At 36.8% G+C, this 24,358-nt stretch overlaps 3 protein-coding genes and 1 long non-coding RNA gene across 4 annotated transcripts in view; 1 reads left to right on the top strand and 3 right to left on the bottom strand.

Annotated features, from left to right (window-relative positions):
• The window catches only part of LOC131800819 (syntaxin-binding protein 5-like), a 102,158-nt gene extending 94,350 nt beyond the window's left edge, over positions 1–7,808 (bottom strand). The window contains exon 1 of the mRNA XM_059118546.1: positions 7,426–7,808. The gene's annotated coding sequence lies outside the window, so the exon portion shown is untranslated. The remainder of the gene's footprint in view (positions 1–7,425) is intronic.
• Positions 7,809–12,984: 5,176 nt separating this feature from the next.
• LOC131800750 (uncharacterized) lies at positions 12,985–13,685 on the bottom strand. Its single transcript, XR_009341521.1, has 2 exons — positions 13,408–13,685; positions 12,985–13,356 (listed from the first exon to the last, which is right to left on the bottom strand). It is a non-coding gene; the product is annotated as an uncharacterized LOC131800750 (long non-coding RNA).
• Positions 13,686–14,748: 1,063 nt separating this feature from the next.
• LOC101897793 (probable ATP-dependent RNA helicase DDX10) lies at positions 14,749–17,275 on the top strand. The gene is made up of 2 exons (XM_005179349.4): positions 14,749–15,078; positions 15,138–17,275. Exons 1-2 carry the CDS (start codon positions 14,779–14,781, stop codon positions 17,217–17,219), a joined length of 2,382 nt encoding a protein of 793 aa, XP_005179406.1. The 5' UTR covers positions 14,749–14,778; the 3' UTR covers positions 17,220–17,275.
• Positions 17,276–18,189: 914 nt separating this feature from the next.
• Positions 18,190–21,684, bottom strand: LOC131800818 (heat shock protein 60A). Its single transcript, XM_059118545.1, has 3 exons — positions 21,520–21,684; positions 18,631–20,187; positions 18,190–18,568 (listed from the first exon to the last, which is right to left on the bottom strand). The coding sequence occupies exons 2-3, from the start codon at positions 20,185–20,187 to the stop codon at positions 18,404–18,406; spliced, it is 1,722 nt and encodes a 573-aa protein (XP_058974528.1). The 5' UTR covers positions 21,520–21,684; the 3' UTR covers positions 18,190–18,403.
• Positions 21,685–24,358: the final 2,674 nt, after the last annotated feature.

The following is a 24,358-nucleotide window of genomic DNA, read 5'->3' as shown; positions in this document are numbered from 1 at the left end:
TTAATATGTCATCTTTATTTGTTTATGTATGTGTTTTCTTTTCAATAACAAAAAAATTTTTCAGAAAACATTTAAATTCGGATGTTTTCAAAATGTTTATTTCATCGTATGCATCGACAAAATCTAGAGTTTTTGTAGCGAAATAATCCTTTAGAGATATATAGAACCTGGTTTTGAAAAGAAGTGTTGACCTTTCATTCAGTTTTCGCGGTGGGTAGGACCATGGTACAATGAAGAGAAGGTAGGTCAACTTTGAAAAAATTGCAAGTATAGAGGTCTACCTGTTTGGCTTGTAATGTCAGAATTAGTATCAAAACAATAAAAAATCAAACAACTTGTTGCATTTATTTTGAATAAATAATTGAAAACCGCGATAACTGAATGAAAGGTCAACACTTCTTTCCAAAATCATGTACTATATATCTCTAAAGGATTATTTCACTACAAAAACTCTAGATTTTGTCGATGCATACGTTGAAATAAACATTTTGAAAACATCCGAATTTGAATATTTTTTGAACAATTTTTTTTGTTATTGAAAGGAAAACACATACATAAACAAATAAAGATGACATATTAAGCCAAGAAAATAAAAAAATTAAAATCATATGGTATCATAGCCCTACCTTGATATCATTGTACCATGGTCCTACCTTGGAAATTATTGCACCACTGTAGTTTTTACCGAAAATTTCAATAAAATCACGATTAAATTGACATATTTAAATCAATTTTGATCGATATTGGATGAGAAATTTTGATTCAATGGATTCAGCTTGCGCTTGTTTGGCTTTGCGGGCAATAATTTTCAAAGTTTTCCTTATTCAGTAAGATCTAAAAATCTTTTGTTAAACGCTGAATTCATTATTGTAGCAAAGCCACAATCCAACCTATATCTAATATTAAGATGGCGCTGTCAACCTACAGTATTGGGCAATAGAAATCACGAAACAAACGTTTAGTTCTAGCAAACATAGGGTTTACGGTATATTATAAGGAACAGAAATCTAAATTTTGAAACGTAAATTTTTATAGAACAGTGTCTGGCTTGTTTGTTCAGGATACCATAGTATTTGGTTGTTGTAAAATGGTCAGGCTTTATCCCTTTATTGTTGTTTTAATAAAAACAACGTTTGTTTATTAGTGGAGAACGATGGTAATATTTACCAGGGGGTAAGGCAGGGAATACCTAGGTTTCGGAAAGAGCCACCAATCCTCATCAGTTCCCTTGTTTTTTGTCTGGGATATTCTCCCCAGAAGTTATTTAAAAATATCTTCTATGACAAAAAAAACATTTTTTACCCAAGGACGAGATCGTAAGCTCAATAGAAGAGGAACCAAAGACTTATAAACATTTACATATTTCTCCACTTGTTATGCTTTCGTTCAACCTGAACGAAGTAGCATAACCATGTAAGTTGGTTTTGTCTCGTTTTGTGTCGATCGTGCATTGTCTATTAATAGAACAGTGTTTGGCTTGTTTGTTCGGGATACCATAGTATTTGCTATTCTAAAGGTATGGAACACCGCGTAAATTGCGTTGTTTGGTTTTTAATGATACACGATGCCTCAATTATAGAATATCTGCAAATTAATTTCACAAATTGCATTTCCCAAAGCATACTACAAAAGGGATTGGTTCGCTGTATTTGCTTAGTCAGATGTCAATCATGAGATTTCGAAGACGACGCGTTTTATATTTATATAGACTTTAAAAGTATCCATCATCTCCAAGGACTTTTCATTTCGTCATGATTTATCAATGCATTATTGAACGAGATTTTTACAAAACAAGAGGCTCACCCACATGCTGGGGCTTTACTTAGAATCCAAATAAGTATTTCAAAAAAAAGGAATATAAAATTAAACAAAAACAATCATGGTACAATCATTACAAGGTGGGGCAGATTGATTACATTTGAAAAACACAATTCGAATGCTAGAGTCGTGTGAATTCAAATTTATGAATAATGCTATGTTCTCAATGCACTTTCAATCAAGTTGTTCGCTCTCAGAATTAGGTACAAGAATTAACCCGTTCATATGGCACGATTCGTAATTAATAGTAAAATAATTCCTTTTTTTTCAAAAATTTTGTTTGTTGATTTTAATGGTAATTTATATGAAAATACATGAAATTCTCACTAATATGAATATAAGAAATTATTGTTTTCTTCCCAAAGATTTATTATATCATTAATTTTACAATTTTCATTCACGATTTCAACTTTTTGTGTAAATGTTGACATTTTGAACACATTTTTGTGTTTTTCCATTTTTAAATTCTGCTGGAGAGACACTTGTCAAACATTTTTTCTGCCGATAGAAACATTTTGAAAATGTTGCCTCTTTTGTTTGCGTTTTCTGTAGAAATTTTAACTCGTGGACAAAATGCGTACCTCGAATGAGAGAGAAAACAAAATTTACTTTCGTTTGAATGTACATACGCCATTCAACATTGTAGTTTTCATTCATAATTTTCAGTCTTCCCAAAAATTTTTAAAATTTCATCAAATTTTTCTATTTTTAATTTTTAAATGTAATAATTTATTTTTTCGATAAATGCTCTCATTTGTTAGGGATGGGACATATTTTTTCGTTGTTCTGAGAGTGATTTGATTTGAACAACGTACAAATATGAGTGTTCGCTCAGGAAATTTTGTGTGAAGAATTAGGTAGTTTTTTCATAGTTAAGGGTCAAACAACGAATAGAGAGCGAATCAAGTGCAGTGGAAACGCCACATAACGTATATACTTTCAAATGATTTTGGAAATCGATTAAGCAGAACTAGGGATCAATTTTTTTTTTTTGAAAATTTTCTTTGTAAACATGAAATCAAGACTTTTATAAGAAAATGAGTTAGGAATCACCTGTAACAAATAAATAGTTATAGTAGCAAATTAAGTATTAATTGCGTATTACAACTTTAGAGCAGGTTTAAATTGAAGTCGGATAAAACTAACAAACGAACAATCCCACGGCAGCGGGTTCTACGATACCGGATTGACCCGAAACAACAAGATTCCAGTTTCGGCCAGCGGCTGCCAACCCAGTATGTACATGTTTGTGTTTGTTTATTTTTCTGCATTGGGAGCAGCATATCCCGGAATGCCTGCTCCGGATTTTATGAGGAAAACCCCGGGATTGAGGAAAACCCCGGACCTTGGTTCTGCTCGGTTTGTCAGAACGTCATCCACCACAGATCTGTCTCGGTGCGATGTAATGGATGCAGAGAGTGGGTGCACTTCAAGAACTGTTCCGGATTAAGGCGTTTGCGAGACTACAGCGAAAGGGATTATGTTGCGACATGCTGCAGTAACGTAGTCCCCAGCGAGTCCTCTTCTTCGTCGTCCTCGTCAGAGACGTCGTCGGAGTATGGCACTCCACCGCAGTCTCCAGAACAGCAACCAACACCGCAGCACCTAACGCCACATGTTGCTGTTCCAACTCCGGATTGTGCATCATTCTTGCAATTCAATTGCAACGGACTTCGAGGCAAAATAGATGAGATAGTGGAATTTATGAGTCGGAGGAATATTAAGATCGCAGCGGTGCAGGAAACCAAGCTGAATGAAAATTGCAGCCTACAACGTTGTTATGGTTACAACGTACTAAGGAAGGATCGCACCAGAAGTGGAGGTGGGGGATTAGCGTTCCTGTTACACCATTCTGTTCAGTACAGACCTATCTCGCTTGAGCTAGTCTCTAGTGACCCATACATGGAATGTATGGGGGTAGCAGTCAAGTGTGGAACTGCCGAGGTAGAGGTGCTTAATGTGTATATCCCGCCGATTAATAGCTGTGAACCGCGTTATTTGCCTGATATTAGCCCATTATTGGTAGGCAATAACCGCCTGGTACTAGGGGATTTTAATGCCCACCATGAGTTGTGGCATTCCGTCCTAGGTAATGACCAGAGGGGATCAGCGCTGGCAGAGCAGATTGACTGCTCCACATTCTGCACGGTTAACGAGGATGCCCCCACCCGAATAAGAGGAGAGTGTCACAGTTCGCCAGATTTAACCATAGTGTCACCCGGTCTGATAAATGACGTGACTTGGCAACCCGTCATTTCTCTTGGCTCAGACCATCTCCCGATAATCGTCTCCATAAGCAGGTCGCCCGATTTCATAACCTCTGAACGCCGCACTTTCCTTAACCATGGGAAAGCTCACTGGCCAGAGTTCAGAGAATTCACCAACCGCCGCTTCAGAGAACTGACCAACCCTTCTGATGTTCGGGTAGCAGAAAGGATTTTCCGAAACATCATCAGAGCTGCAGCCGCTCGCTATATACCTGCTGGTCGAATATCCGAGATAAGACCAAACTTCCCAGCAGAGGCAGCGGGATTAGCAAACGAGCGTGATGATCTCCGTCGTACCAACCCTACTGATCCTAGAATCAGTGATTTGACAGTGGAAGTCAACCGGTTGGTACAGGAGCATAAGAGGAAAAAGTGGCTAGACCATCTGAAGTGCTGCAACATTGGAACCGATATGAGTAAGCTGTGGGTAACGGTTAAGTCGCTCTCGAACCCTGGAAAAAAGGATGATAGGACCTCAGTCACTTTTAACGACGTAACGGTGACTGATCCGAAGAGGTGCGCGGAATATTTTAACCGACAATTTGTCGAGCACCCCGAGAGTGATAGGGCGAAGCGAAGAGTACTACGTCGTATCAGATCTCTTCCCGCCGAGGAGGAACCACCACAGTTTACGATGGGTGATGTTGCAAATGTCATCCGTAACGCTAAGTCATCCAAAGCGTTGGGCCCGGACGGAATCTCAATGGTAATGTTGAAGCAGCTGGATACGCCGGGAGTCGAGTACTTAACGAAAGTTCTCAATTTGTCGCTAGCCACCCACATAGTGCCCGAAACCTGGAAAATGGGCCGGGTGGTCCCGCTACTGAAGCCAGGCAAGGATGCCAGTAAAGGCGAATCGTACAGGCCGATTTCGCTTTTGTCGCCAGTAGCAAAGACTCTTGAGGCTTTACTCCTCCCCAGCATTAGAGGAAGCTATGCAGTTGCCAACCACCAGCATGGATTCCGTCCACAACATAGTACCACAACAGCATTACACGCCATTTCCACACATATTAGTAGAGGACTAAACCAGAACAGGCCGTGTGACAGAACAGTGTTGGTAGCCCTTGACCTATCAAAGGCATTTGATACGGTCAATCATGCCACACTGTTTGAGGACGTACAGAGAACTACCCTCCGGCCAAGTTTGAAACGTTGGATAATTAACTATATGTGTGGACGCCAGTCGTACGTGGAATTCCGGAACAAGAAGTCCAAAGCCCGTAGAGTGAAACAGGGAGTTCCCCAAGGCGGGGTGATATCTCCGGAACTGTTTAACCTCTACCTTTCCGGAATTCCTCGCCCTCCAGACGGCATTGAGATCGTAACGTATGCGGATGATTGTACGATCATGGCGTCGGGTCCAGTGGTCGATGACATATGCGAAAGGTTGAACCCCTATCTCGCGGAGCTTGCCGCATACTTCCACGCGAGGAATATGAAAATATCCGCCACGAAATCAACGGCCACACTCTTTACCACATGGTCTGCGGAGATGAGAACACAGCTGTATGTTCAGGTCGAGGGGAATTTAATACCGACCACGAACTACCCCAAGATTCTTGGGGTAACGTTCGACAGCATGTTCAAGTCGTCCGCGCAAGCCACAGCTATCTGCGATAAGATGAAAAGTAGGAACAAGGGCCTCAAGGCGCTAGCCGGCAGCTCTTGGGGTGCGGACAAAGAAACCTTGTTGACCTCTTATAACGCGATAGGTCGAATACTAGTGCTACGCAGTGGAAGAATATCCAGACCTGCCAGAACGCTGCCCTGAGAACTGCGACAGGGTGCCTCCTCATGACACCAGTGGACCATCTACATGAGGAGGCGAAAGTCCTTCCCTTACGTCAGCATAATCATATGCTTTCGTTGCAGTACCTGCTTGGGTGTTACCGTGAGAGCCATCCCAACCATCATATGGTGGATAACTCTCCCCCACCCAGGCGTGTCAGGAAGGACATACATGATCTAGAGAGGGAGGTCCAGCGCTACAAGAGAGAGCCTCTAGATCAAGAAGCCTATCAGGCAGGTCTGAGTGGCATTCACACCGATGCAGTCGCGGATGCTATTAGCAGTTATAAAGTGAATGCCGTCCTCGGAGTCCACCCCCCATCCATTGCAGCCGAAGAACGTCAGCTGCCTAGACAAACCAGGGTAGTTTTGGCGCAATTACGTTCAGGATGGTGTAGTCGCCTCAATTCGTATTGGGCACGAATTGATGAAGATGTGCGTGACGCCTGCCCGGCGTGTGATACAGGCCCGCACAATACGCTACACCTTTTTAATTGCTCAGCCAAACCTACCCAACTCACTCCAGAGGATCTCTGGCTACAGCCCGTTAAAGTAGCCGAATTTCTAAACCTGGAGCTGGAACCAGATTAGCAGAACACAAACACACACATGTACTACTGCTACAACAACAACAACAAACGAAAGCTGCATCTTAATCAATTTCCACTAAACTTGACTATGTCCTCAATTATTAAATCAAAACTATTTGGGAGTGCAATGACACTGATATATATATGGGATATACATACAAATCTGAAACGATTTCGTCACACATTGTCAGGAGTATTTCTCGGCTGCATCTGATATCTTGTGAGGAAAACCATTGTTGTAGGCTACATATTATGTCTGTGGTGGACTTAATTGTTAAATCGGATGAAACACATATATAGGAGATATAACTACATCTGTATAGATTTTCAACAATATATTTCTTATACATGGATCGACGCACATGCATAAATCGACTGTGAATGTGATTATATGCGGATCATCAAAAGAAAGTATGATTGATCTCGTTTCCTTTTTTTACGTTACAAAAGGCATAATAGCCTGTACCACAGTGTAGTGGCGGGTACAATAAATAGTTTCCCCAAATCTGGAAGAAATAGAAGAGAAGAAGAAATAGAAGAGTTTTTGCTAATCTAGAGTTGTTCACTTTTCGGTTAGATAAGTGAATAGCCATGGTCAGATCAAAAATATCCAACTACATAATCAGAGCAACAATGTCCAACTATTAAAAAACTAAAACAAAGTTTTTGCGATAGTTTTTGTTAACGCTCCCGTTCAATGACTGTAGCGAACTCGTCGTTCAAAGCTAGCATCCACTGTACGCTTACAACGACAACAAAACAGCTGATTACAATTTCTCAAGTTGGTTAATAATAGCACAAAAAAGAAACACTGAATTGATGAGACATCGCTTAGACACCCAAGCACACAAACAAAAGCTTATTTGCCGAACATATTTTTTGGATTCTCTATTTGTATCAATATTGCGGCCTAAAAAGAAGTTCGATTAGAAACTCTTTTTATCTATATGTGCACCCACCTGTTTCAATTTCGGGTTTTCCTCCTCCAATTTCTCCAAAGCGCTCGAAATGTCAATATTTTGTTTTATTTATTCCTCACTTCTTAGTATCTTTCAAAAAAATAAACACAACAATTACAAAAATTGATTTCTAAAATATTTAATATTTTTTCGGACACAATATGCCAACAGTATTGGCATCTCAACAGTTTGTCAGATATATTTATTACATGGAGAACTATTTTACATTGCTTCAAGATGATATCACGAAAAATAACTAAGAAAACAAAAGCAGAATTTAAAAGCGTTCCAAACTATGTGAATACGAATAGAGACCAAAGAGTGTTCGGTAAATGAGGTGCAAAGCATAAAGGCCGACTGGGCTGACCACACACCGAGGCTGACTAGGTTGTTTTAATGATAACGTTTTTTTGAAACACAAAATGAAAAGCTTACTTAAACTTTTACATAGAATTTCCAAATCAAATTAAATCTTTTATAAAAAGTTTTCCAAAGGAAATAAAACATATTTCCTAATGACATATTTTCTAAACAAAATGAAACTTTTCCAAACGAAACAAATCATTTTCTATCTTAAATTACACCTTTTAAAATGAAATGTATTTTTTCTTTTTCAAATTAAATGGAAATCTTTACTTTTTATTAAAATACAAATGAAGCGCATATTGAATTTCGTTACTTTAAATTTATAAATGATGTGATTTCAACAAATTATACAGGTGGGTGTTTATGAATAATACTTATAATCATGTACGGTTTTATGAATCAATTGTATAGCTCTTATTACATAATTTTTTTTATTAAGACTACTTAAAACCAAAAGAAGAACAAAAACAGGAAATCCTACTGAAATGTCTTCTATGTAAAACAGGATTGTAATATAATTAAATGAGGAATTTTCTCCATAGTTTGAAGCATAGTACAATAAGTTCCAATGTAGGGCATAGAAATAACCTGAATACATTTTTATACCCTCCGCCATTTTTTGGAGGGTATATTAACTTTGTCATTCCGTTTGTGACTCCTCGAAATATTCATAATAGACCCTACAAAGTATATATATTCTGAATCAGCGTAAAATTCTAATACGATCTAGCGATGTCCGTCTGTCTGTCTGTCCGTCTGTCTGTTGTAATTACGCTATCTTTCGAATTGAGATAGAAGGCTAAAATTTTGCATACATGCATAGTTTACCATTAGACAGGTTAAGATCGTAAATGAGCCATGTCGGTTAACGTTTTTGTACAGCCCCCATATAACCGTACCTTCCGATATTCGGTATTTTCATTGATTTTAGAAACATTATTTACCGGAATTATTTCAAATTTCGTATTTGAAGTTCGTAATGGGTACTACTGCCTATGACAAAAATTTGTGTATGCAAGTTCACGCCTTCGTATATCCCCCTATAACGGTATCTCCCGATATTCGGTATTTTCATGATTTTAGCAACATTATTCACCGGAATAGTTTTAAATTTCGTATTGAAAGATCTTAATGGGTACTACAACTTATGGCAAAAAAATTTCGTATGCAGGTCCACGTCTTCGTATAGTCCCCACATGACGGTACCTTAAGATACTCGGTATTTTCATGATTTTTGCGACATTATTTACCGAAATTATTTCAATTTTCGTATTTGAAGTTCGTAATGGGTACTACTGCCTATGACAAAAATTTGTGTATGCAAGTTCACGCCTTCGTATAGCCCCCATATAACGGTACCTCCCGATATTCGGTATTTTCATGATTTTTGCGACATTATTTACCGAAATTATTTCAAATTTCGTATTTGAAGTTCGTAATGGGTATTACAGCCTATGACAAAAAAAGGTCCAGGTCCAAGTCTACGTCTTCGTATAGTCCCTATATAACGGTTTTCATTTAGGTTGTAGTTTTCGTTTTTTTTTTTTTTTTTTTTTTTTTTGATTTTTTCCAATTACAATTTTTTTCCATTTCCTTCCAAATGGTGGAGGGTTTTATAAGTTAGGCCCGGCCGAATTAATCTTGTAATGGCAAAGCACACGCACAGTTTTTTATGCGTATATATTTTAATATTGTTTTGAATAATATACAAAATAATTCCGAAGACTTTTAAATTCTGTTGAAATTAAAAATTCATATTTACAGCTTCTGGGGAAGATACATTTTGCTTGGTATGAAAAAAACCTAATCATCCGTTAAAAATACGTGAAGTCTAATTTATTTTTCACTATTTTTTTTTTTTTTTTTTCTTAAATAAAAATATTTTTAGAAAAATGTCAATTAACAAAACAACTCGTTGCATTTGTTGTTAGTAAATATGTAATGTTTGAATCATGGTTTAAAGTATTGATGGGAAATAATGCAAGCTAGAGTCTATCATGATTAAAACATTAATGAACAGACATATACGAATAATTTTCAACAATAATTCGAATGTGGAACACAATGAGTGTTAATATACCATGAAATGTCCAAATTGTTAGTAACAGTGACGTAAAAATACGGCCTTTAGGTTGGAATTTAAGAGACCGTTCAGTAAAATTCAGAATCTTGTTCTTCCGTCCTCCAGCTCCCCAAACAATACGATGTGAAATAAAATTAAAATAAACAAAAATGTGCAGTTAAAAAAACTTAATACGGATGCATCAATCGCAAAAATAGCAAAGTTCTTAATCTTGTACTCAGCTATCAACAATCTGCAGATCGGATTTACGACTTCAATAGGGGTGATACATTTTGATTCCAGCTTATAGGTTGAGTTTCGAGAAGAGCGGGTTTTTAACAAATTTTCCTAAATTTAGGCTTTATCAGCACGATTTTCTTGAGAAAATATCATTGTTGTAAAATATCGAGTACGCAGATACATTTGCATTTCTATCCTTCACAGTACCTCTGAAAATGTTGCTTCCATTGATAATAATATTCATTAATGTAATGTCATCTAGGTTTTAAATTAAAAGATTATTTCTTAATTTTGTAAAATATTCACCTTGTCATTCAGATGTGAAAATATATTTTGTTTGATAAATAACAATATTCGATTTAGAAGATTAGTCTAGATCTACTGTTTTGCATAGAATTGTACCATGTTTTATTGTAATAACGACATATTTTTTTTAAAAAAATAGTAAAAAACAAATTTTGTGGTATCTGGGCCTCAATTCTTGTTCTGTAAAAATGTGAAATTAAAACTTTTATAAAGGAAAGAAATGACAAATGAAAAATTTTATACGGGGAATATTTTTCATTTCATATTTTCATAGAACAAGAATCTACTCCCTGGCCTGGAAAGGCCTAGTCCCTTGTTAACATATTTTAGAATACGGTTCTGTTGTATGGGATCCTCAATATGCAATATACTCAGATAAAATAGAATCCGTGCAAAAACAATTTCTGCTAATTACATTGGAATAGTAATTTTGTTTTGCCTTCTTATGCTAGCAGACTAAAATTAATTAGATTGCCTTCACTTAAAAGCAGACGTATTATGTTTAACTTCATGTGTGTACTAAAAATGGTAATATACCTTCAGATTTCCTAATCTCATATATTAGAATTAATGTTAGGTTTGGATCTAGTAGATGCTACCAATTATTATATACCGATTTTACCGCATGAATTATTCAATGCGCGAACCTCTTAGTAAAATGTGTGTTGACTTTAATTCTGTGTACTGTAATGTAGATTTTGATATGAGTTTAGAAGTTATAAAATCTAGAATAATTTTATTTTTAAATAATTAAAATACATGTTTTATTATTTGACAAACTAGCTGAAACGAAAACAGACATTTTGACAGTATGAGATTTTTTAATTTCAATTGTAGTTTTTCATTGTGACTTATATTACCTGTTTAATGGGCGTTATCCGAAATCAGTTGCTCTCATGGTACATTAAAAAGGTAAGATAGCTACAAGCCGATTACAATTTTTTAAGAGTGCCTGACTTCTGCCATTTTTTATGTATTTATTGTTTTGAAAAATAAAAACAAAATATTTTGAAAATCAATGATTGAAACCAAAGTAATTTGCGACGCGCGCATTAAAAGGTATAGTAGGTATTTTTACCCTGATTCCCAGATTTTTGACCCGTTGGAAAGCTTATGAAAATACCTATCCAACAAGTGATCACATGATGGGGTCATTTTAAATGTTCGGAAGTTATAGTCAAATTATCGATTTTTTTGGTCCCGGATCTTTTAAAAAACCCCCAATATTTCGAAAAATTGCCCATTATGGGTATCAACCAAAAAAGCTTTCAAATGATGCCTATATTGTCTATATCGAGTAAGTGGATCCGGGTCCAGCCCTGGTCTTGAACCCGGACTTTTGAGTCAAAAATATGGGGCACCGTGTCCGTCCCCTAAGAAAAAAAAAAGTTGCCCGGAATCAGGGTAAAATAACCTACCTCTGAAAAAAAAATTCAAAAAAATCGAAGAGTTTTTACTAAACTAGAGTTGTTCCCATTTGTCTTATTTCAGATATAAGGAACTTATCAAACAAATGAAAACAACTTGTTACATACAATTTTGAATGAATCTCAGGGCTGTATTTCTGTACTTTTAGCTTTTTTACCTCATTATTAAACCATGGTCTAATTTTTTCTAGAATAAGTAGACTGACCCGTTTCGCCTGGACGTCGATCCTCAGTCAGTTATTTCACAACTTTTAATATAGATACAATTGCTCTGTTCCTAGAAAACTGCAAGAATGTACTGGGTTTGCAATTTTTTCGGTAGCATAAAATAAAAACAGCTTATCGTAGTAAACATTTATACATTCTTACAGTTCTGAAACAGACCATATGCCATGAGCCGAACCAAGGTGTATTATGCAAATTGTCATATTAACAATTAGTTTGAATGAAAAACAAATAACAAAACAAAAGTTTAGGTAAACAAATTGGAACAAATAATGACCAATAATGGCACAACAGCACTTTTAAAACGTAGTTAGGATTAACAAAATGTCTAAGTGATTTCGACGCTGGACCTTCGAAAGTCCTTATGGAATGCAAGTGGTCGTTTTGACTTCCGAGTAGGTGCATTTCTGTAATTGTATAACCACACAAAAGGTATTTAAAACATATGATGCCGCCAATGGGAGAGAAAATGTTTAACGGGCCATTTTAAATATTGCCGTATACAATCCCGAAAAAGGTATTAAATCAATGAAACCTGTCATAAAATTTCTCTAGAATAACTAGCCAGTGGGCTGCCATCAAAATGAAGCGATGGAATATAATTGAGGTGGTGAAGTAGTTCATTTGAGATCCTATATCTTAAGAGACATTACCTAAATTGTACACATTGTTTAAATAACTATCTGTATTTTAAAATCAAATAAATTTGCAATATAACTCTATATTAAATTATGACGATAACATTCGTTTTTATGGCGTGATCAACGTAACCATAGTGACTTGATATGCTTAAATCTACATACTAGGAGAAAATGTTACTAAATCAAGAATTCTTAATTAAGTTGGGTCGAAATTTCCTAGATGTAGGGGTATACATATTCATTCCATCTTAAATCTACCACTGGTGATGCTAATGCTGTTTGTATTATTGGATATGTTGGTGCGTAAAATTATTATTTTTTAAAATAGACAACTCTTACACAACGTTTTATTAATACAAATTTAAACCAAACAACAAAAACTATAAATGAATTTTAACAATTTTCTGTTTGAATGTCCCATGTCCTGCATTATGCAGTTATTATAGTATAACCTACGTCATTGGACAAACTGATTAAAAAAATTGGTTGTTTCCACGACTTCCTTATTCCACTTGCAAGAACTACTATGATACAACCGTCAGCATCATATTCATACATTTCTTTCGTCCATGGCAATAGTACAATTTTTTCATCTTCTGATTGCTTCATAAGATTTATAGATGCCTTAATAATTCCTTCGTTCAACGGAATTTCCTTGCTCCGCCTTAATAAGTAATATGAATAAAATCTTTATGGTTACATATCATACACATACCGCTCTTCAATTTGTAATTTAACCGAACTGAAGCTTGTCTCCATGGCACAATTACAGAAGGTAGAACAAAGCTACCCCCTAAATACATTTTTTCAATTTTGTTAAACAATCTTTCTTATTGAGCCATGTGTCTCCCTACATTGGTCACAGCAAAAAAAGGACAGTAAAAAAGGTCCCATTTCCGCAACCTTCTTTCTTTTTGCATAAAATACACTTTCGAATTTTGATAAGTAGAAGATGAATGCAAGTTAGGGTGTTGATTTAAAAAAATAAATAAATATATAATATTTAATGGGAAAAAGTAACGTTCAAAGCAAGGCAATGTGAAAACATATATTTGATAATGTTATTCACAAACAAAAATAAAAAAAATTAAAAACCATATAATTGTCAATTACACCTTATTAAATACACTAAACCTTCATAATGTCAACATTTTTGTTCCTGTACCATGGCACAATTACAGAAAGTAGAACAAACCTACCCACAAAACAATGTTTCGAATCAAAAAGAAAAAAATTGAACGTATTTTAACTTTAGAGACAACAGAAATGCATATTTTCCACATTTACAAGCAACAAAATGTATAATTTTAGGGTAAAACAATATTCTCCTTCTATCTTGGATTCATTTTTGTGGAAAAACCCCAATATCGAATTCATGTCTTGTGGTTTTCCCCCAAATGTATTAAAGTTGTGAAAAAATGTAAAATAAACAAAACCACTTGTTGCATGTTTAAAAGTCTATTTCACACCATGGTACAATAAGGAGGTAGAACAGCTTCGTAAAACTACAGAAATACAGCCCTGAGGCTATGCCCGCTTCCTGTCAGAATAATTCAAAATTATATCCAACTGTTGTTTTCATTTATTTGATATTTTTTGTTCATTTTTAAAATGAGTCAAATAGCTCGAAAGATGAATGAAATGTCTGGATATTTTCTCAAAAATATGATCCTAAGTTTTCAATCTTTCGATTCCGTGGCAAATCTGGTTAATATCATTAGTGAGCGCCCCGCAATTTAAGCTTCTTCCATTCATTGATTTTGAAAATATTTGGTTTTTATTTTTCAAAACAATAAATACATTTACAAAAATGGCAGAAGTCGGGCACACTTAAAAAAAATTGTAATCAGCTGGTAGCTCTACCATACCTTTTTATTGTACCATGTTTCACACTATAGACTTCCGTACAGATTTGCACTTCCTAGTTTCCTATTGAGCCATGATTGGAACTAAATTAACAAGATCAAGTGAATGAACTAGATGAACAGAAGGTTTGCATCTAATTCCGATAGTTCATTCCAAAGAATAAATTAGTTTGGACTTGTTCATTTCGGACCGACACAGTATCACAATACACACATTCGATATGAAAGAAAAACGTGCGTTTCCAAAGAAAACGAAACCAATTTCTCAAAGAGATTTATTGGACAGTGAAATTCAGAGTTTGAAGGCCCAGTACGATGAGCTGTCGTCAAAGGATGTTTCAGCCATTAAACGCTTCAGTGAATTCCCGCTTTCAAAAAAGACGATCAAGGGCTTGAACGATGCCAAGTTTACCGAGCCCTCCGAGATTCAACGTTTGAGCATTGCACCAGCTCTCCAAGGTAGAGATGTTCTGGGAGCAGCGATAACAGGCAGTGGTAAAACATTGGCATTTTTAATTCCGGCAAGTCGACTTTGGTATAATTTTACTCCATTTTAGATTGCTAATTTTTTCATCAACAGGTGCTGGAACATTTATATGTGGCCAAATGGAGTCGCTCAGACGGAGTTGCCGCTATTATTATATCACCGACTAGGGAGTTAGCTTATCAAATTTTCGAAACGTTAAAGAAGGTGGGAAAACACCACGACTTCTCAGCTGGATTGATTATCGGTGGTAAGAACTTAAAGTTCGAACGTTCACGAATGGATCAATGCAACATCTTAATCTGTACCCCTGGACGTCTCCTACAACATATGGACGAGAATCCGCTGTTTAATGCATCTACTATGGAAGTTTTAGTGTTGGACGAAGCGGACAGGTGCCTTGACATGGGCTTCGAACAAACATTGAATGCCATAATCGAAAATTTTCCACCTGACCGACAGACATTGCTCTTCTCCGCCACGCAAACAAGTTCAGTTAAGGATTTGGCGCGCCTTAATCTAAAAAATCCAGTTTTTGTTGGCCAACCGCAAGCAAAGCAGGAAGGAAGCAGCGTTATCCCGAAAGTTGTGCCGGATCTTCTGCAACAGAATTATGTCGTGGTTTCTCTAGAAGACAAAATCACAATGCTATGGTCATTTATTAAGAATCATCTAAAACAGAAGATAATTGTTTTCCTCTCGAGTTGTAAACAAGTTAAGTTTATATTTGAAATCTTCTGTAAACTGAGGCCGGGTACCAGCCTGCTCGCTTTGTATGGAACCCTCCACCAAGACCGTAGGATTGCCATATACAATGACTTTGTGAAGAAAAGCAATGTTGTTTTGTTTGCCACCGATATAGCTTCGCGAGGCCTAGATTTTCCATCTGTCAACTGGGTAGTGCAATTGGACTGTCCCGAGGATGTAACCCAGTATATACATCGTGCCGGACGATCGGCGCGTAACAAAACTCGTGGGGAATCCCTGCTGGTTCTTTTGCCATCTGAAGAGGAAGGCATGATAGAGGAACTCGGTAAAAAATCAATTTCAGTACGTAAAATTTTAATCGATCCAAAGAAACTTTTTTCACCGCGAGCAAAAATTGAGGCATACCTAGCTCAAAATACAGAATTAAAAGCTTCGGCCCAACGGGCCTTTGTGGCGTACATAAAATCGGTGTTCCTAATGAAGAATAAGAAAGTATTTAATGTTATGTCACTGGATTTCGATGCATATGCCAAATCACTGGGTCTAGTTGTGACACCACGAGTACGTTTCCTAGATCGTTATTTGAAGAAACAGAAAAAGGCGAATGAAACAGGGACTCAAAGCGAATCTGACACTGACGACGAGGAAAGGACAAAGAATGAGAACAAACCTTCAAACGACGTTTTATTTAAGGCATCCGAAAGTGATTCAGATTCTGATGGAGATGATTTTATCAAAATAAAAAGGGCAAATCATGATATCAAAGGCGACAACCAACAACAAACGAGCGGAAACGATGATGATGAGGAACTTCCTCCACCCGTTTTGAGGAAAAAAGAAAAACTCATTACCAAAGCAGCTCTGGCCAAAAAAGCTCTTAAGAAAAATCTAAAAGTCAATGAAAAGGTCAAGTTCGACGAAGAGGGTCATGAAATTGCCGATCCACGCAAACAGTTACAATCCGAACTTGCCAAGGAATACGAAAGTAAACTTGGTGAAATGGGTGGTATTGATATTGAAATGGCCAAGCAGCTTTTACAAGAAGAAGATAAATTCGACAAACAACGATTCCGTTCACTTGTCAAGCAAAGACATAAAAAGCTCAAGGAAAAGCTGAAGAAAAAAGATGAAGAAGAACAACAAGGATCTGACGCAGATGAAGGCGTTGACTATGATGATGATGGCGATGGTGATGAAAGTGACAATTCCGTTGATTTATCTTGGCTTCCCGATCCTTCAAAAGTCTACAAGAACAATCAGAACGCCGATTCTGACGCGGATATGTCATCTGTAAAACAAACAAAACTTTATAGAAAGCATGCACGTAGCAGTGACACCAGTGAAGATAGCGATACGCAGGAAAGCGACGAAGATTTCTCCGAACCAGTAAAGAAAAAATCGAACGTAACATCAAAACTTACTCTTGATGATGCAGAAATTATAGCAGCTCAACTGTTGGCCAACTCTTAATGATCTATATTCTTTGGGTGGGGTTCCTAATAAATATATTTTGTTACTAAAACGAATACAGCGTTTAATTTAAAACACTAATAGTTCTTTACAAATCGCCTTCGATTCTGACAGAATTTGACCTTTGTTTTAGATAGCAATTAAATGATACAGCCTGACAGCAGTAAATTTAAATGGCGGTGCTAGCAGCCCCAAAATGTCTTCTTGGTTCCCCCCATTATGGCCTTGGATTCTGTGTTGTTATTGTTTCATTACTAAAAGAATCAAGTAAGTTCGGAATAGTGAATGCGGAGGGACAGTTGAATATATTTACATTACCAGGAGCAGTACGTTCTATCTAGGTGTCGAGAAATATATGGCACACCTACCAAAATGTTTATGGATTGCACTTTGATCAAATACCCAAGACAAAGCATCAATTAGCAAACCGATGTCAATTTCGGCTGAGTACTGGTCTAAACGCACACAACATCGACATTAAATTGGGATACTCTGCACGCGTTTAGGAAGTTATTTCATATTTAGCTATTTACTATCTGTTGATGCACGGTGTTCAAGTTCGTTATCGACGATTTCCCCTTAAATCCCTATGGATGTGACGGATAACATGCATTTATCGTGTTGAAGTAACCAATTCCCGATTAGGATAACATGATTTTAGCGTGACACACATAAAAGCAAGAGCGACGGAACATATTTTAGATATATAACGAAAACTTCCTGCAGGAATATTTCCTACCTCTAGACAACAGAATACCATAAATTTTAGCTTTCCATAGCCCCGTTTTTACTATTCTACATTGAATGATGAGCAACTCAAGTTTTACGGACCCAGGACGTCAAAACTTCACGTATTCCGTACTGAAGCAAGAACAAAATATCCAATAAAAGTACTCCGACTCTGAAATAAACATATGCTACAATTTTCACTAGTATAGTAACTCGAAAAAGAAAACACTTATTTCCTTCATTTCATTTTTACAACTAACACGAATTAAACTGTATTTGGATTTGTATTCATTTACATATATAACATGTAAAAATAGAAATAACCATTAAAACATATTTTAATTATTAATATATAAATGTTAAAATTAAAAATTAAATTATAAGTAGTTGTACTACGTACAAATTATTACAAGATAAAAAAGCTGAAGGAGGAATTAGAACTGCGTAACATTTATTTACATCATGCCACCCATACCGCCCATGCCTCCCATGCCGCCCATACCACCCATGCCGCCCATGCCAGCTGGAGCATCTTCCTTGGGCAACTCTGTTACTACGGCTTCAGCGGTAGTCAAAAGTGAAGCAACGCCAGAGGCATCTGTGATTGCGGTACGCACAACCTGAAAATGAAATAAAAATGTTAATACCAATAGCATCAATAGTGTTGCATAAAACTACATACCTTTGTAGGATCGATGATACCCTTTTCAATCAAGTTACCATATTCACCCTTCAATGCATCATAGCCGAAGTCACCTTCTTGGCTTTCTACCTTAGCAACAACCATGGCAGCATCAACACCAGCGTTCTTGGCGATTGTCATGCATGGCATACGCAAGGCGCTACGAACGATTTGAATGCCCATGTTTTGGTCTTCGTTTTGGCCCTTAAGTCCTTCCAATTTGGCAATGCAGCGCAAGAGAGCGGTGCCACCACCGGGGACAATACCTTCTTCAACGGCAGCACGGGTAGCGTTCAAGGCATCGTGGACACGATCCTTCTTCTCATTTACTTCAACTTCACTGGATCCACCGACGCGCAACAAGGCGACACCTGAGGCCAAGCGCGCCAAACGTTCTTGCAACTTTTCTTTTTCGTATTCAGAGGTGGTCTCAGCAATTTGGTCTTTAATTTGATCTACGCGGCGATCAACGTCTTCCTTCTTGCCCTTGCCCTTCAACAGCAAGGTGTCGTCCTTAGTTATAACAACTTCACCAACCTTGCCCAAATCGGCCATGGTGACATCCTCCAATTTCACCAAATTGGCATCATCGCCGAAGACAATACCACCAGAGGCAATGGCCATGTCAGTGAGGGTCGATTTGCGGTTATCACCAAATCCGGGAGCCTTGACAGCAGCGACTTGCAGACCAATCTTCAAACGATTCACAACCAATGTGCTCAAAGCTTCACCATCGATATCCTCAGCAATAATGACCAAGGGCTTGCGTTGTTGGTTGGCTAATTCGAGAGCGGGGATTATGCTTTGAACAGATGAGATTTTCTTTTCGGACAACAAAAGCAAAGCGTCTTGGAATTCAACTTTAGCTCCCTTGGAGGAGTTGATGAAGTAGGGAGAAATATATCCTCTGTCAAACTTCATACCTTCGATGACTTCCAATTCATCGGTCAAAGTTTTGCCGTCTTTGACAGTAATGACACCATCGCGACCAACCTTTTTCATAGCCTCGCTGATCAAATTACCAACAGCTTTGTCACCGTTTGCGGAGATGGTGGCAACTTGGGCAATTTCTTCTGGAGTGCTGACTGGACGGGACATGGCTTTCAAGTTGTCCTTGACAGTTTCAACGGCCAACATAACACCACGACGGATTTCCACGGGATTCGCACCTTTGGAGATCTTCTCGAAACCTTCCTTAGCAATAGCACGAGCCAAAACTGTGGCAGTGGTTGTACCATCACCAGCTTCTTCATTCGTGTTATTGGCAACATCCTGGACCAATTTGGCACCAATGTTTTGGAATTTGTCTTTCAATTCAATAGACTTGGCAACGGTGACGCCATCTTTGGTAATCTTGGGGGAGCCCCATGATTGTTCAATGATTACGTTGCGGCCCTTGGGACCCATAGTAACAGCGACAGCGTCGGCAAGTACATCTACACCTTGCAACATCAAAGCACGGACTTCAGGTCCGAATTTGACATCCTTGGCATAACCACGAACAGCCAATTGGCGGGCGATGTTCGAGCGGGCTAAAGCTACGGGTAAGCGGAACATCTGCAAGAGTTAATATAGAAGAGTGTTCGTCATTAATAAAAGTGAAAAGCAATCTATCTACGTTGTAATCCGGCCTTTGAACATACAATTGACTTAACTTTTTGCAAGAATACAATTATTTGTATGAATGTTAGAAGAAATTAAATTACTAACAAGACACTTGCATGGGTTACTGCCAAAGAAAATTACAGGGAAGTGAACAAGTGTATATGCGTGGACGCATTGTTTATTTTCTTTTTCGAATTTTATTTTGTATTTGTAACAGAAGGACGATCTGAATAGCGTGAACAAAGGTAATAATAGTGTTATCAATAAATTTTACGTTTCTTTTGTGAAATCTGGAATCTTCGAGATCATCTTATTAAAAACATGACTTATCTTTATATAAATAGAAAAAATGTGACGAACGACCGACCTACCCTAATTATATGGTCTGAGAGGGAAAATGTTCAAAATATCGCGCATGAAATCTCTTGTCGGTCAATTGTTGATTTTTAACGCCAACTTATTAATTCCTAAGTGGTAGATCTCCCTTTTAAGGTCAAAGTAATAACATTCGTTTAAAATCTTTTCATTTACATTCCTAAATTAATACATATGTAGACCATGTGTTCTCTGATAACGTCGAGTACAGGGCAATGTGTCGTGATGTGTTAACGAATTTGAGTTGTTATGCTCAACATTGTGAATTCAAAGAATAGCCTACATGAAGATAACCACAGTCAAATAAGACAATACAATTTTAATTCTTTCTGAAGTTCCAGGGCTCACTGAAGATTCCTAACGTTTATATAATTCATTTAATATTGATTGGTACACAATATAATACTAGCCAGTATACACGCACACACGTAGTCAAACGCACACCCTCTCGACCGGCCTTTATGATGATTACTATATGTACTGTACGTATTGCTGCTTGCATAGTGATGGTGGAATCCAGAAGTTTACATAACGTGAGAAGTTTATGCCGACACTTTTGTAAATGGAGAGGACAAATCAGTCTTCAAATACGCATGGGATGGCTAGAGTTCAGTCAGAGATGATGAAATATATCGCAACTAAGACTAAAAATTCCAGACCGGCTTTTTTAAATGAAATTAATATACTTTCATTTTCTATAAGGTTTGCATTGATAACTGCAGTGCCTACTATAACAAACGACACCTCTTTTATAAAAAAAAAAAATATGACAGCCTGCATAGAGATCCGATAGGGCCATGAACTTTCTAGAACTCGACTCTTGATAATCGCGTACCCCAACTCCTTCGAAATTATTATGTAATCACATTTAAAGTTTGTAATTTTTATTAATTTGGATATTTTACTCACTTTTCTTTCTTTGTAAAATGTAGTGTAGATGTCACAGAAAAAGTTTAATTCAGTTCTTTTTTGTTCCAAATTACTTTTTGTCTTGGACAGCACTGCAACACACGGTGTTAAAAAAAAAACGTGCACTCGTATTCAACCACGCAACGATTTGAAAGACCAGCGAGAACAATCTGACCACATCGAATGAATCCCAAGAATATTAAATACCGCAGACTAGGGATAGTAAACTCGATTTCCGATTAATCGACTTTTAGTACAATTCTGCAATCAGACCTGATTTTTTTTACAGAGATATGGCAAGCTTTTTGCAAAGTAACGATAGTCACTGCATTTTGTTCACAATGGCATCTTCATTTCAGTTTAAACACAATAAACAAAACGAATTTGTAATTTATTTCGTGAAATAAATCTTTTTTTCAGTTCTTCAATGTAAAATAAACGATTCGCGTTATCCTTTCTTTATTTAAATAAATTTTGATGTTATTGCCATATTATAAATATAAAATATGGCAACATGAATTCAGTAAACTTCACTTAAAAAGGTTAAGGGAAGATGGTGCTTATTGGGCAGTTCATACTTAAATGAAACTTGTAATAATGAAAAACGATTTATGTGTCCGACAAGATAATTTTTTTATCTATCGAAAGATGTAATAACCCATGGCAAAATTACAGAAGGTAGAACAAAGCTACCCTTAAATACATTTTTTCTTTTGGTGCCCCTATATATACGATACGATACCGTGAACCTATAGCGATAATTATCTTCCAGGGGATAAAGTACTCGCAAGGAACTTCTTGTGTGGAATTTCAGAAAATTCCGTTGAAAAATGTGGCTAAAATCATCAAAATACCGAATATCGGGGGGTACTGTATATGGGGGATATATGATATCGTGGACCTATATAGACAATTCTCTTTCAGGGGGTTAAGTACTCACAAGGAAATCATTTTGTGGAATTTCAGACAATTCCATTAAATAATGTGGCTAAAATAATCAAAATACCGAATATCGGGGGGTACCGTTATATGGGGGCTATACGATATCGTGGACCGTTATAGCCCATCTTCGAACTTGACCTGCCTGCAGACAAAAGGGAGATCTGTGCAAAATTTTAGCTTCCTATCTTTATTCGTTTTGACTGTAGCGTGATTACAACAGACGGACATGGCTAAATCGTCTTATAATTTTACGCTGAATATATATACTTTGTTGGGTCTAAAATGATTATTTCGATGAGTTACAAACGGAATGACGAACTTAATATACCCTCCATACTATGTATGGTGGAGGGTATGAAAAATGTATTTAGGGAGTAGCTTTGTCCTACCTTCTGTAATTGTGCCATGGATATACATAGTTTCAAAAGAATTGTTATATTTTTTTCCAAAGTTATAAGAGATAAATGTATTGAATGTTGTCACCCTCTGTGGCGGAGGTACCAAAAGGAGGGGACCGATACATCGCACCTTCTTGTGTTAGAAAAAAATATGTAGATTTGTGAAATTTGAACTTCAAATGTTAAGTCAATTGGATTCTTAGTTCCCATTTTTATAAGTGGAGGTACTGGAAGTATTCGGTCTTATTATCCATTTACAGGTGCGAAACTGACCTAGCACAGATACAAATATTAAAATGTGAAAAGTTTGAACAAAATCCTTTCTTGTTCTGAGAGGCAAATAATTTTCTGACCTTTTGTGGAGAAACCAGAAGCAGTGGACCGATATTGCCCATCTCCGAACTCGATCTAAGTTTGATAATAATATTACGATGTACAAAGTTTGGACCAAATCGGATGCTCCCTTGGAGAGTTATCGTGCGACTCTAAATGTCCTGAAACAGATTTGGTCCTAAAATCGTTGTTTTGATGATATGAAATGATGTATACATTTCATTCGGCATAAGGATGAGAGTATAAAAATTCTAAATTATTACCAGATTTCCTTTGAAATATCGCAAGGGTTTCGGTATGCACTGCAGAATTTGTGGTCAGTTTTCCGAAATCTGCTCTAATTTTCGATATATCCATTTCTAAAAACATTTATTTTTGACTGTAAAACATTTTTAGTGTATATAATTTTTACATTTATGTCAAAAGTGTGGATATGGAACCTAATGAATAAAATCCTCTTTTATTCCAGCGTACACACCCCTGAAAGGGCTAATTCAGATATTGTTGTTAATAATTCTAGCGAAATATATATGTAAATGCAAATTTCAGCCATCTCTCGAAAATAATTTTTCCCAAAACAGGCAAAACATTAAAATGTATATTTATCGTTTACCAGATTTTTTTTGTATTTTTTAATTATTTTTCAACTGCTTCCTGATTACCGTTATTATCCATTCATTTATGTTTAAAGGTACAATTTTCCGTCCCCTTGGGTACACCAAATATCAAAAAAAAAATATAGAAACACTTTCGCCAGAGGGCTTGAAAAATAAACAAGTAAAAAAAACATTAAATTCGGCCGGGCCAAACTTTTGATACCCTCCACTTTAGGATAAAGGAAACATTAGAAGAAATGAGGCAAAAACCATTAAAATGCAATGTTTCGCCAAAGGAGCTAGCACCCATTATGACTTACAAATACCAATTTTCAGACAAATCCGTGAAAAAATGTGGCAAAATTCATCAAATTACCGAATATCGGGAGGTTCCGTTATATGGTGGCCATACCAAAACGTGGACCTTTAATTACAATGACTCGCCACACAAACTGGGACCTATTATGACCTACAACTACCAATTTTCAGAGAAATTCTTGAAAAAAATGTGTCAAAAATCATCAAAATACCGAATATTGGGAGGTACCGTTATATGGGGACTATATCAAA

This window comes from Musca domestica, unplaced genomic scaffold, assembly GCF_030504385.1.
Source record: "Musca domestica strain aabys unplaced genomic scaffold, Musca_domestica.polishedcontigs.V.1.1 13, whole genome shotgun sequence".
Classification (NCBI taxonomy): Eukaryota; Metazoa; Arthropoda; class Insecta; order Diptera; family Muscidae; genus Musca; species Musca domestica.
This window is presented reverse-complemented; position numbering and strand designations above follow the sequence as displayed.